Source organism: Aotus nancymaae, unplaced genomic scaffold, assembly GCF_030222135.1.
Source record: "Aotus nancymaae isolate 86718 unplaced genomic scaffold, 86718_ANA_hifiasm-v0.15.2.pri h1tg000210l, whole genome shotgun sequence".
NCBI classification, from domain to species: domain Eukaryota; kingdom Metazoa; phylum Chordata; class Mammalia; order Primates; family Aotidae; genus Aotus; species Aotus nancymaae.
The window spans coordinates 1,773,115-1,787,272 of NW_026988625.1; the positions used below are offsets into that span (position 1 = coordinate 1,773,115).

At 58.3% G+C, this 14,158-nt stretch overlaps 1 protein-coding gene across 1 annotated transcript in view; it reads left to right on the plus strand.

Annotated features, from left to right (window-relative positions):
- Positions 1–14,158, plus strand: part of BCR (BCR activator of RhoGEF and GTPase) — a 132,565-nt gene that overhangs the window by 89,072 nt on the left and 29,335 nt on the right. The window contains exons 7-10 of the mRNA XM_064371896.1: positions 1,229–1,281; positions 3,007–3,147; positions 12,609–12,730; positions 13,646–13,814. Coding sequence (XP_064227966.1) covers positions 1,229–1,281; positions 3,007–3,147; positions 12,609–12,730; positions 13,646–13,814 — 485 coding nt within the window. The remainder of the gene's footprint in view (positions 1–1,228; positions 1,282–3,006; positions 3,148–12,608; positions 12,731–13,645; positions 13,815–14,158) is intronic.

Sequence of the window (14,158 nt, forward strand, 5' to 3'; positions counted from 1 at the left end):
TTTGAATCGGATTTTTGCTCTTGTGGCCCAGGCTGGAGTGCAGTGGCGCAATCTCAGTTCACGGCAACCTCCACCTCCGGGTTTAAGTGATTCTCCTGCCTCAGCTTCTGTAGCTGGGATTACAGGCATACGCCACCACAACCAGCTAATTTTTGTGTTTTTAATAGAGACGGGGTTTCCCTATATTGTTCAGGCTGGTCTTGAACTCCTGACCTCAAGTGATCGGCCTGCCTTGACCTCCCAAAGTGCTAGGATTACAGGCATGAGCTACTGCACCCGGCTGTAAAGAGGATTTTATTTTCGGTTTTTGCCAATGACAAGTTTAGTCATGAAGTAACCTGTGCAGGGCACAGGTTCTAAGTGGCTGGGCGGGGTTTGAGTCCAGCGTTGCTGGGAAAGTGGTATCAGGAATTATCAGTCAGTTCTTTCTTTCAATTGTTAGGGTGTTGTGAATAGTTACAATTGCAAAGAATAGCCTCCAGAGCTTTGTGCTCGGAGCCTCAGTTTCCCCATCTGCAAAATGAAAGTAGCGATGTGTGCCTTATGTTGGTCGCGGGAGTGTCGTGAGGAAACACACCTGGCATGTCTCAGAACACACCTAAGCGTCCATGCCTGAGATGGGCCACGCTCACTGTCGTCACGGAGAAGCACAGGCGGCTGAGGTCGGCCAGGGGGCTGCTCCCATTGCAGTGGGGCTCGTGTGCCTCTGGAGTCCAGGTGTCCTCAGGCAGGTCACCAGAGAACCTATCAAACCAAGAGTTGTTTCGGCATCTGAGTAGGTTCTTGCCTGTCTTGGAGTCAGACATCTGAGACGTCCCGGGGTTGATGGTAAGGGCAGCCAAGAGGTCTGCTCTCAGTGTGCCCTCTGGGCTGGAGAGCAGGTCTCCCTCCAGAATTGGGGCCCCCCCAGCCCATCCTTGCCAGGGTGGGCTCCCTGACCCCAGGAGTGGCAATGCTGAGCCTTTTTAGCTGTTGTCACTGAGCCAGCCGTGCAGGCCCGGGTCTGACGAGCTGCTCTGAACGCCACATGCAATGAATGTCCAGGGCTTAAAGCTCAAAGTGTTCCAGGTGGGTGCTGTAGCCTTGCCCTTGTCACTGCACAGAGGGGAGATGGAGCCTGTGGAGGCTGGGGCAGCCCCCTGCCCACTCACCCTTGCACTGAGGGTGTTCAGGCAGCTGGTGTGCGTCTCCACGTGTGGCCTCTCTCACCACTCCTCTCTCTCCGCAGCTCTGCTCTACAAGCCTGTGGACCGTGTGACGAGGAGCACGCTGGTCCTCCATGTGAGTCATAGCACCCCTCCTGACTGGGACCAAAACTGCCCCCTAGGGCACACGCAACACCAGTGCTCTGTAGGGCGCACACAGCACCAGGGCTCTGGAGGGCGCACGCAGCACCAGGGCTCTGGAGGGTGCACGCAGCACCGGTGTTCTGCGGCATTTCTTTTGGTTGTCAAAGCTGCAGCCGAGGGGGCGCTGCTGACATCTAATGGGTAGAGGCCTGGGGTGGTGTTGGACATTTTGTAGTGCAAGGGACAGCTCTCTTACCCCCCAACAAAGAATTACTCCATGCAAATGTCAGCAGTGCTGAGGTCGAGAAACCCTACCCTAGACCCTTACAGACGAGCCCCTCTTGACCATGTGCATGCGGCTGGGTTTGCTGGAGCACATCCAGAACCTGCTTCCGGGATGTTGCTCACACAAGTATGGCCCAGGTGAGAGATGCCCGCACAGCCCGGCCCAAGTGAGAGAGGCGGTGCTGACATGAGGCAGTGCTGACACGAGGCAGTGGCGACATGAGGCAGTGCTGACATGAGGCAGTGGCGACACGAGGCAGTGCTGACACGAGGCAGTGGCGACACGAGGCAGTGCTGACACGAGGCAGTGGCGACACGAGGCAGTGCTGACACGAGGCAGTGGCGACACGAGGCAGTGCTGACACGAGGCAGTGGCGACACGAGGCAGTGCTGACACGAGGCAGTGCTGACACGAGGCAGCGGCGACACGAGGCAGTGCTGACACGAGGCAGCGGCGACACGAGGCAGTGCTGACACGAGGCAGCGGCGACACGAGGCAGTGGCGACACGAGGCAGTGCTGACATGAGGCAGTGCTGACACGAGGCAGCGGCGACACGAGGCAGTGCTGACACGAGGCAGCGGCGACACGAGGCAGCGGCGACACGAGGCAGTGCTGACACGAGGCAGTGGCGACACGAGGCAGTGCTGACACGAGGCAGCGGCGACACGAGGCAGTGCTGACACGAGGCAGCGGCGACACGAGGCAGTGCTGACACGAGGCAGTGCTGATACGAGGCAGTGCTGATACGAGGCAGTGGCGACACGAGGCAGTGGCAACATGCAGTGCTGACACGAGGCAGCGGCGACACGAGGCAGTGGCGACATGCAGTGCTGACACGAGGCAGTGCTGACACGAGGCAGCGGTGACATGAGGCAGTGGTGACACGAGGCAGTGCTGACACGAGGCAGTGGCGACACGAGGCAGTGCTGACACGAGGCAGTGGCGACACGAGGCAGTGGCGACACGAGGCAGTGCTGACACGAGGCAGTGGCGACACGAGGCAGTGCTGACACGAGGCAGTGCTGACACGAGGCAGTGGTGACACGAGGCAGCGGCGACACGAGACAGTGCTGACATGAGGCAGTGGCGACACGTGGCGACACGAGGCAGTGCTGACACGAGGCAGCGGCGACACGAGGCAGCGGCGACACGAGACAGTGCTGACACGAGGCAGTGGTGACACGAGGCAGTGGCGACACGAGGCAGTGGCGACACGAGGCAGTGCTGACACGAGGCAGTGCTGACACGAGACAGTGGCGACACGTGGTGATACGAGGCAGTGCTGACACGAGGCAGTGGCGACACGAGGCAGTGCTGACAGCGATGGAGCTAGCACTCTGGGCTCCATCTGCACCTCGTGTCTGCACTTTGCACACAGTGGCAGGTGCCAGGGCGCCTCTGTGTCTAACTCGTCTGTCTTCCCGGGGCAGGACTTGCTGAAGCACACTCCCACCAGCCACCCCGACCACCCCTTGCTGCAGGACGCCCTCCGCATCTCACAGAACTTCCTATCCAGCATCAATGAGGAGATCACACCCCGACGGCAGTCCATGACGGTGAAGAAGGGGGAGGTGAGTGTGGCGGGGGATGGCTTGGGTTTGCCCAGCCTGCTGAGCTGGGGGCATACAGGGCACCCTCGATCTGAGGCCTAGAGCCCCTCCTGGTCCTCAGCAGACCTTACCTTTTGGGATTGGTGAGCTTGGCAGCACACCCAGTCCTGCGTGGAAGGCGTCGGGGTGCAGTTGCAGGGGTGACTCGCACGCACCATGCCCTCCAGGAGACGTCGTCACCGTGCCTTGCTCAGCCACCTTTTTCCTTCTCTGTCATGGTGGGTTATGTCCAGGGAACCCTTTTTTATCCCCCACACTCTTGCCAGCTCAGGGTCCCCAGCCAAGGAGACCTGTGCGAAGGAGGTGAGTAGGAGGGTGGCATTTTGTCTGCCTAGAATCCTCCTACTTCCTCCTGAGTGCTTTCATTAAAAAACAGTTAAGATCGGATTTAAGGATTTGAGAGGGGGAAGAAAGAGGGGTTCACAGTTTGTGTCTGTGACGTGAGACTTCACATCTGCCTCCAGGAAGGCGCTCCTTCTTCCCCTACCCATCACTGACATACTCTGTGTGCACGTCATCAGTGGGCAGGCATGGCCTGTGTCTGTGCCGCTCTGAGCCTTCCTGGGTGGGGCCTGGCACATAGCAAGGCAGGTGCCTTCCCAGCCGGGCAGCAGCTACTGAGAACAGCTGAGGCCTGCAAGCTGGGCAGCCGGTGTCCAGTGGGAACAGCTTTTGTCAGAGGCAGCACTGAGGTGAGGGGAGCCGACCCATGGCCTAAGGGGTCTCATGCAGGGACAGGAACTGTCTGGCCCAGGCAGGACATAAGCTGGGCATGAACTGACTGTAGTTGGCTCTGAGAACCACCTCCTCCTCTTTCTTCTGGTTTATGTGCGAGGTGGTTGGCAGTGTGCCAAGGACACAGGCCTTATCTTCAGGGTACCCCCCAGGATGGACCTACCCAGCACATGGGGTTTTTTTCCTTTTCCTGCCCTGAGCAATCAGGCAGGCAGCTTTCAGCCTCATCCACCACACACTTCTTTGGAAATGGTACCCTGAGTGCCATTGGTCAACCCTGAGGGCTTGGTCAAGTTTCTCCTGGTGGGCCTGGCCCAAGAAGGGCATGGAGAAGGAGGGAGCTGTCCTCTCCATTCCAGTCTCCAGGCTTGTCCAAGCCCTGGAGCTAGGAAGACGCAGGGTCCATGCCAGCATCGTGAGGACCGACCCACTGGGTGGCCTAAAGCTTCTCCCAGCTGGGCCCATTCCTCGTCTTTGCAGCAGGATGGGAACATGGCCCCACCTCATTGGGCACCTGGGCTCTCAAATGGACATGATTTAGCGGCAGTCCTGGCCATCTGTGATGGCTCCTTGGCAGTCTGAGCTCATTGAAGGCAGAAGTGGGTCCCTGGCGCCTTCCAGGGGAGGTGTTGAGCAGTGCAGGTGTTCTCCAGCTGATCAGCCCATGACTGGGGCCTGGGAGAGGTGAGGGATCAGATCTTGCTTCTTGAAGCATCAGCGGGGCCCTGCCCCTGGTTCTCTTCCCTGGCTTAGGGCCACAGAAGGAGAGCAAGCCTGTGACAAACCCGTGGGCAGCCGCACAGATCTAAGTGGATGTTGGATTTGCTTCTCCTAAGCCTCCATGTGCTGGGTGGCTTCCTCCCGGGCTTGCTCTTCCCTCCTGAGACGCCTGCTCTTTCCCTTCTACTGACATTCTTCTATGAGCACTCTGACCTCCTGGGAGGCGAGTGTGGGGTCCTTTTTCCCATGGCTTCTCCTGTGCCGAGTCTGCTCCCTGCATCTCCAGCTGCCATTTATCATTGCTAGAGAGAAGGAAGGACCTTCTCACCACTCAGATCATTGGAATCCACTGCCTTGGGGAATTGAGAAAAATGGTGATGTTGCCTAGAATTTGGCAGCCAGGCCCTTGTTCCTGCATAGGTCCGCATTGCGGCCTCCTTCCACGATGACTCACGGCCAGGACTCGGGACCACCAAGGAGGAAGTGTAAGAAGGGCTGGGAGCTTCACAAAGGGAGGGGCCTGGATCTGCATCGTCACCAGCACCTTGCCCTGGTGGAGGGGCATTTGCTCATTGAGGAGGGGTCACCTGGGTGCCTCAACTGCAAAGCAAGGTGGAGGACTAATGACGCTAGGAAACATCACTGTGAGTCTGACCAGCACCCCCTTGTTTAGGGCTTTCTATCTGAGGCCTGTCAAGGGAGGTGGCTTGATGGTGGCTAAGCCAGGATGATAGACAGATGCCTTGCTGTGCCCCGCCCCTGCCATTCCTGAGGCAGATGCTGCTAATCAGTTGGCCACTCCAAGCCTGGACGTCCTCCTCAGTATCCCCTGGCACTGCCCAGCGAGTTTGCAGTCCTTTATGCAGAAAGAAGGATGCCAGATGGGCAAAGCCCTGCCAGGTTCCGCTCTCCCTTACTGCTTACCAGTGTACTGATTTGGGGACACCCTTTTGCTTCCCTGGGTGTCCCTGCTCTCTGAGGGCAATGATGCATGGTCCGTGGCCCCTCCACTGGGTGTTGAGACTGAACAGGTTTCACAGCCTTCGAGGGACTTTATGGAATTCAGGGGTGGTGACCTGCCTGCATGGCGCCATCTGTGTCAGAGGTGACAGGGGAGCTCCTCTGACATCACCAGCCAGGAAAGAGGGGCAGGAGCTGCAGGCTGCTTCCTCTTAGAATTTGCAGCCAGAGCGGGGTCTGAGCTTTTCTGCGCATCTCTCAGTTTGGTACATGACACAGAGTGTCAAGTTCCCAAAGGGAGAAAGAAACTGTGCCTCATGACAACTCTGTGGGGTCAGAGGTGATCTCCCATTTACAGATGAGGAAACTGCTACTCAGAGAGGTTGAGTGTCTTGCCCACAGTCACACAGCCACTAAGTAGCTAAGCCAGGATGCAGGTGAGGCCAGGGGTCCCCTGTGTGCACCTCGGGTGTGTTACTCTTTGGTTCCCTTCCTCCTTTGTGAGCCGATAGGACATGTCCACGCCTCCTCTTGTCCCTGCAATACCTGGAGGTAGGAAGAGTCACAAGGAGGAGGAAATGTCCCTTTCAGCTCTGCACACCACCCCATCCCCTGCTGCTCCTGCTGGGAGTGTGTCAAGGGGGTGGAGCTGTTTCTGGCTTCTCTGGCATTTGGTGTCAAGAGGAAAGCTGCCTCTGTCGGCCTGGGTCACTGCTGGGCCTCCTGGGAGGTGGCCCATTGCTGCCTGCTCAGCCTCGGCAAGTCTGACATCAAGGAGAGGCACAGGTGTGAGCCCTGTTCAGGGTCAGCTGCCCCAGCCCCCCACTGTGGCTCCTGTAATCTCATCACCCTTTTCACCTACATCCCACGGCTCCAGGGCTGTGTTCTTTGGGGGAAGAGTGACTTTGGGCTGCATTCCTGGTGGCCCCCTGATGCTGAATGGTGGCCGGCAGGTGCCCCGTCTTCCTAGTGTCCTGACCCAAGCACATCTGGGGGCCATGAGCCGCAGGTGCTGCCCAGGAGAACGCCCTCCTCAGCCTCCCCAAAATAACCGGATCAAAGGATCCTGCAGGCACTGTTTCTTTCCAGGCCTGGGTTCTGAGGGCTGGTGGGTGGGGCTCATTTGTTTAGCTGAATTAACTTCACAGTTAGATCACCGATCCTCGCTGCTGGCTGACTCCCCACGTGGTTGCCTGTCCGTCTCCTTGGAGCCTTGCACCATGCGCTGCTCAGCAACCCCTTGGCTCAGGCTTAGGGGATGATCCAATTGGGATGTTTTGTTTCCCAAGAGCCAGCCAGGCACTGACCTCCAATACCCATTCTCTGCCTGGGATTCCAGAGGCCCCTCCGTAGGAAGAACACAGGCAGAAGTCCAAACAGGAGCTGCCGAAAGGCTCTGGAGCAGGGAGGCACCACCGGTGCAGGCTGGAGGCTGAGAGGTGGTGAGGCTCGGGCAGAAGAGAACCAAGGTCTTTTAATCAGTTGATGATTAATGAGTTGGAGAACAGGCTGGGCATAGTGGCTCGCACTTGTAATCCCAGCACTTTCAGAGGCCAAGGCAGGTGGATCACTTGAGGTCAGGAGTTCGAGACCAGCCTGGCCAACATGATGAAACCCCGTCTCCACTAAAAATACAAAAATTAGCCTGTCATGGTGGCACATGCCTGTAATCCCAGCTTCGGGAGGCTGAGGCAGGAGAATTTCTTGAACCTGGGAGGCAGAGGTTGCAGTGAACGGAGATCGTGCCATTGCACTCCAGCCTGGGCAACAGAGTGAAACTCCATCTAAAAAAATAAACAGCTGGAGAACAGTTGGAGAGACCAGACCCTGTTGGCATAGTTTGCAAGGGGTGCTATGGAGAGGGAGGTGCCCAGCCCAGGGGTGAAGACAGGATGGGTGGGGTTCTCAGCTCCACTGGGCACCAGACAGAAGCTGCAGGGGCAAGGCTAGTGCCCACGTCGAGGGCTAGGCCTTTCTGGGCCCTTCATAAACATTTGCAAACAAAACTTGGGTTCTCAGCTTGTCTGGGCCAAGTTCTAATTCCTTCCTGGAGTGTGGGCATGTTGCTTACCTCTGAGCTGTTCCTTTTCCAGGAAGTGGTGGAGCCGGAGCCTGCTGCATGGGAGGGTTCTGTGGATTGAGAGATGTTTTACGTCACGCTCTTTTCACACCTTCTTGGCACCCAGAAAGAGCTCAGCAAACATTAGCTGCCACCAGCCACCCTGATTGTGGCTCTCAGCCGGCATAGTTCTTCCCAGGCCCCGCCCTACCCTCCTCCTGGTACAGTGTCTCTTGGGGCATAGGAAACTCTGGGCCAGCTTGGCCATGGGAGGCTTTCATGGGGACCAGAGAGTAGAGATTTGCTCTGCAAGGAGGGCAGGTGGAGAGCAGGTGAGAGGGAGGGAAGGGCGAGCAGAACCCTTGGCCTCATTCTCGGCTGCAGTGTGTATTGGGCTGCCTGGTGACCCTCGTTGCTCCTCGTCCCACTGCCAAACCACTGGAACCTGCTACATCCCTGCGTAGACAGGGTCACTGACAGGCAGTGTCAGCCAGGTCTCCAGGGGTGCGCACTTTGCTCTGGGGGCACGGTAGCGAGGGCTGAGGCCACCAGCCTCCTCCAGGTCCCCCCACCAGCCAGCAGCTGACAGCTCCCCCTTGGTCTTCACCTGGGTCCTGTTCTGTCTCCACTTCCTTAGCTGCTACGTGGGGTTCTTTGGCAACTTTTCCTGGTCCCACCAGTCAAGGCGCTGCTGATTTGTTGATCAAACTGCAGTTCTTGTACCTGGGGCAGTGTTCCAGCATCTCCGTGGAACCGTGGTCTCTGGTTCCTGGGGCATGTTGTAGTCGGTTTGAGCTGCTTTGTTAAGTACGGACTTCTGGGAGGCCCACACACAGACCTTTACCTCTCACAGTTCTGGAGGCTGGAGATCCAGGGTCAGGGTGCCAGCATGGTCAGATTCTAATGAGGACAGTGAGAAGCATGGCCGCCCTTCCATTGTGCCCTCACATGGCCTGCCTGGGATCAGACATGGAGAGAGAAAAGGACCCCTCTTTCTTCCTCTTCTAATCCCATCACATAGGTTCCACCCTCATGACCTCATCTGCACCTCCTTACCTCTCAAAGTCCCCACCTCCAGATACCATCCCACAGGAGTTAGGGCATCAGTGTGAATTTTGAGCGGGGGCAGAAACTTTGAGCCCTAACAGTGTGCTTCTTCCTTCCAGACTGGCCATCCCAGGAAGGCCCTGGATAGGCTGTGCCCTGGGCGGCGGGTGATGCTGCACTGGTGACAGCTGGAGGAGGTGGCTGGCCAGAGGGACGTCCCCTTAGGAAGGAGGTACCCCTCCTCATGCCCACTGGCCTGACACGACCCCCTCCTCAGAAGACAGAGGGCACACATGTGACCTCACAGGACCTCAGTTTCCTTGTCTGTAGAAATGGAGTTGGTGGTGCCTGCCTTGTAGAGTCCTCGTGAGGAGTGAGTGGTATGATTCACGGGAAGCTATGACTGTCATGCTTCCACCTGCAGAGGGCATGGCAAAGGGTGACAGCCCCACGTGAGGCCCTGCGGGTCGCAGTTTCGTTTAATCCTCAGAACATGCCACCAGACCAGTCTTTCTCACCCCATCATGTTTAAGGAAACAGAGGCTCCAAGAAATGGAGGAGTATAGCCAACATCATCGTCACAGAGAAGAAGGGTGGGCTCAGAAGAAGGATGGGCTTGGGATAGTGAAGGTGCAGTCTGCCCTTGCTTTCTGGGGGCTCCTGCGGGAATGATGATTTCAGTCGTTGAAGGAGGCAGTTGGCATTTCTTCCAGCTGATGTTACCCACCTGGGATGTGGGGAGGGGGCTCCCCAAAGGAAGTGTTGCCCTGCCAGTGGGGGCCTGCTCTCTCACTGCCCCGCCCTGCAGCACACACAGAGATGACACCCACACGGGGTTACTTGCACCAGGACACACACAGACCTGACACACACAGGGACATACCCTCACACGGGAACACACACACACACAGAAACATGGAGACGCACACAGTGACACACATGGGCACACACACCTCCCTAGGCCACAGGCCCGTGTGGGGTTCCACGCAGAAGGACACACTCAGGCACTCACACGAGAGTGAATACACCCGGAATCTTCCAATGCGCCCTTTTCACACACAGGCTCCCGCAGTCCAGCAAGCCAGCTCTCCAAACCGTGGTGCCGTCCCAGGTCCCAGTGAGGCCCTGGCCCTCTCTGTCCCCCCGCTCCAGCTGGGGGCGTTTGCCCTGGAGAGACGCCGAGCCGTAGGAACAGTGGTTTCCAGCCACGTGGCCTTATGCTGGCTTTGGGATACAGTCAGGACTGTGGCCCTGGCCCACCTTTGCCATGTGCCCTGGAGGATGTGACTCCAGTGGACTGTGCGGGGAAGCCTGGGCTGATTTCAAGGCTGAGCATCCTGTACTCCGGGCCGGGGACCAGGCTGCTGAGCACTTCTGAGAGGGATGTCTCCTGGGCAGGCAGTGACCTACGCCACATGGCCTCCCAGCCCCGTGCTGGTGCTGTGTGGGCTGGGAGGGCAGGGGCTAGGTGATGGGGACTGCAGAGCAGGGCCTGAGATGCTGCGACATGCTGGGGTGCCTACGGATTAGGGTTTCTCTCAGGTGAGAGCTGCACGGGTGGGTGGGGGTTTGGAGGCTGTGGTGGCATCAAAAGAGTAGCCCAGAATCATCCGAATCCACTGTCCAAGCCTCCCGGGCCTGCAGTCCACACCCCAGAGGGGCCACGTCCTCCCCACAGTCAGGCCTGGGTCCTCTCAGTGTGGCAGGCCGGCATGTGGGTGCTACAGGCGTCCAGTGTGACACTCAGTGGCCTTGCTGAAGGCCGAGGGTGCCCCTGAGGTGGGCTGTGGGGAACCTCTGCTGGAGAGGCAGCTGCATTTCTGGCACACGGGCAGAGTGGGCCAGGTCTGCGGCTTCTGAGCTGAGCATGGGGTGCCCTCTGCTGGTGATGGTGAGAAGCTCAGCGCCTTTGTATGAAGAAGGTTGCTGGCCGTCCAGCCCCATCAGTGCCCCACAGGGAAGGTGCCTGAGACCCCTCCTCCTTGGCAGGGAGGCCCTTTCTTGTGTCCCTGCCAAGCAGACATCCTGTAGTCCTTCCCTAAGGACCTCAGTGTCCTAGGATCCTACGCAGACCTGGTTCCCACTGCAGACCTAGCAGTGGGGATTACCCGGCTTCAGCGCTCCAGCTCTGCCTGATGTCTCTCCAAGTGCACATGCCGTTTCTTGCTTCCTGTGGGTGCCATCACCAGGCGGCCGTCTGCCCTCGGCAGGCGGGGTGTGGGTGAGTGCCTATGAGTCACCGCCTTGGCACGCCGGCAACCTTCCTAGCCTTCCACTTATGGGCACCAGAGGCCCCTGCATCAGTCATCGTTCCTCCTCACCAGAGCCGGCTGGCTGTCATGAGCCAAGCTGCTTATGATGGTGACATGCAGCCTCTACCCCTGAGAGTGTCGGAGGCCTGGCCCAGACTGTACATGCTAATGGGGAGCTCTGCTGCCTCCAGCCCCAGAGCGCGGGAGAGTTCAGAGAGACAGAGGCTCCCTGAGAAGAACCTCAGGCTGCAGGTGACAGCAGGGTGAGGTGCCTGGTTTGGCCCCAGAAACAGCCTGGCTCACCCAGAGCACAGGACCTCATCACTTCCCGAGATGGAGACAGGGGCAGCTCCTGTGGGGAGACACTGAATTTTCACACCCTCTGTTGCCTGTGACTCCCCTGCAGACCCTCTGGCTCTCAGCACAGGGCGGGGGTTGTCCTCCCTGTGAGCCTTCCCTGAGACCAGGGGGGCTGGGTGCCCGCTAAACACTTGGTCTTTCTCCCACAAGGTTGTGGGCTCCTGAGTGTAGAGACCTGTGAATGTTGCCGCTTGCTCTCTGCTGCCTGGGACAGAGTGTGGGCCTCGCTGAAGCTCAGTTTTCTCATTAAGGACCTGCCTCCAGGCTGTTGTAGGGATTGGATCAAATAATTCAGGCGATGTCCTCATGCGGTGCTCTGGTCCCGGCATGGGGAAGGCTGCTGCGACAGCCTCTCATCCTGTCCCCATGCCCTCCGCACAGTGCTCAACCCTGTGAGGTACCAGGCAGGGGTGACTTACCTAGACATGCCCATTCAGCAGCCTCTTCAGCAGAAAGGACCAACCCTTGCCTTTCAGATACAGACCAAGAGACAGAAAGACACGTGGCTTATTAGGAGCCTGTGCTCCTGTCCTGCACTCCCCACCTGCGCTCCACTTTAACCCTGCTCTCAGGCTGCGGGTGTCCAGGCAGGTGTCAGAGGTGTGGCCCCTGCACACCGGGGACCCTGCCCATCCTGTCTAGTTGGGAGGACTAGGAGTTCCAGGCATGGGGCCCCCAGTTCCTGCTGCCCTCAGAACTAGGCCCAACCCTTTGCCGTGACCTCGAGGGCTGCCACTTCCAGAGTGCACTGGGCCCATCTCCACCCACAGACCACACTGAACCTCCAGCACCAAGCTCTTCCCACCACAGGGCCTGTGCCTGACATGCTCCCTCTACAGAAATACTTGCTCCTGGCACGGCTGGCTTCTTGCCAGTTCTAGACCTCCGCCTGCCACCCCAGAGAGGCAATGGCTGCCCTGTTTAAAGCGGGTCCTCCCATCACCCATCTTCACAGCAGACCGTTTGCTTGGCTCCGTGCCCCTACAGACCCACAGCCGTTACCTCCCTCCTCCCCCATCCTCCCACCCTCTTCCAAAGGCTGAGCACACAGGAGGGATTGGGAAATTTGTTGAACAGAGAAGTTACGTGTAAGTCCTGATCTGTCAGCAGGACTGTGGGATGAACAAAACGTTCTGGAAAGTGAATGTGAGGGTCAGATGTGGAAGAAGTGAAATCTTCCCAGAGAGAATGTCTCTGGGTCAACCTGCTCCTGCTGGGCTGGGAGGGCCGAACACGCCCCACCCATCACCCCAGGCTGGCCCTGACCCCAGCCTTCCCTGTGCCCGCAGCACCGGCAGCTGCTGAAGGACAGTTTCATGGTGGAGCTGGTGGAGGGGGCCCGCAAGCTGCGCCATGTCTTCCTCTTCACCGACCTGCTTCTCTGCACCAAGCTCAAGAAGCAGAGTGGAGGGTGAGTAACGATGTGGTCCCGTCCCGGCGGTGACCCCGTCCGTGCTGATGCTCCAGGGCGTGGAGGGTCCGTCATGGCGGAGGCCAGCTGTGATGTAGCTAGGTGCTCTTTTTACATTCCATTGCTCCTTGGGCACAATGCCAGACTCCAGGTTAAAGACCGTCACTAGCAGGAGACGTCATGGGGCATCCTGGGGACCAGCTTTGACTCCTGTAGCGAGGGGTAAACCTGACCATGACTTCCAGGACCATTGTAGAAAGGCCACCTCAGGACCGTTTGAGGTCAGGGGCTGCAGGCAGTGCTGGGTGGTGGCTTCTGAGTTATTCTCAGCGTAGCCCTGCACACACTCCCCTCCTCCCTCCAGGGATTGGGTTCACCCAGATCACACCAGGTTGGAGTGGAGCATAGAAGGCCACACTGGGAAGACCAGCACAGGCTCTTCCCCACATCCTGCCCTGCTGAGTGGGTTTAATCAGTCAACTCAGAGGAGAGCCTTAGTTCCCCCATGTGTCAGGCGAGGGGATGACGCCCAGCTTTATCTACAGTCGTTGAAACTCTTACAGCCCTGGGGTGGACTTCAGTCCTGTCCTGTCATTGTGCAGCCTTGACGTGCTCCCACATGAGCCCTCCACCTTAGGGTCAGCATAGGATAAGATGCATCTAGACTCCTGAGATGCCTGGGGCCTGGGGTCACGTGTTCAGAGTGTCTGTTCCCAGGAATCACTGAGGCTGAGGCCGTGGCCACCAGCGCCTGCCAGTGGCTTCATCCCAGTCGGTTACATGGAACACGTGCTGGGTTTAGGTTGGGTAAACCATGCGTGGTCAGGAACACGGGCTCTTGGGTTCTTGACAGCAGTGACATCAGCCGTGGAAGGTAGTTGGTGCATGTCAGTGTTCTTCTCTCCCCACCCCCAGCAAAATCCAGCAGTATGACTGCAAATGGTACATTCCGCTCACGGATCTCAGCTTCCAGATGGTGGACGAATCGGAGGCAGTGCCCAACATCCCCCTGGTGCCGGACGAGGAGCTGGACGCTCTGAAGATCAAGATCTCCCAGATCAAGAGTGACATTCAGAGAGAGAAGGTGCGTGGCGGGGGGCAGGTGGGGGAAACAAGGGCCGGGCTCTGTGTGGTCTTACTGGGCAACAGCCCCCACACACGGCCAGTGGGTGCTCTCTCTGTCAGGCCTCTGAGCCCCAGGTCTGGTCTCTGGGACATATATGAGCTCTCAGGTCTTGGAGGGCTGGGCGTCTGGGCACAGCTAGGTGCCCGATTGTTCTAGGAACCCCCAGCTTAATGCGGAGCACCATACCAGAGGGGCTGCCAACCCAGCCTTCCAGAAGAATGAAGGGAACTGGCCGTGGTCTCTACAGTGCCTTTCATGGGACACTTCTTATACCTGGTGGACGGCCGCATGCTTAGTTATCT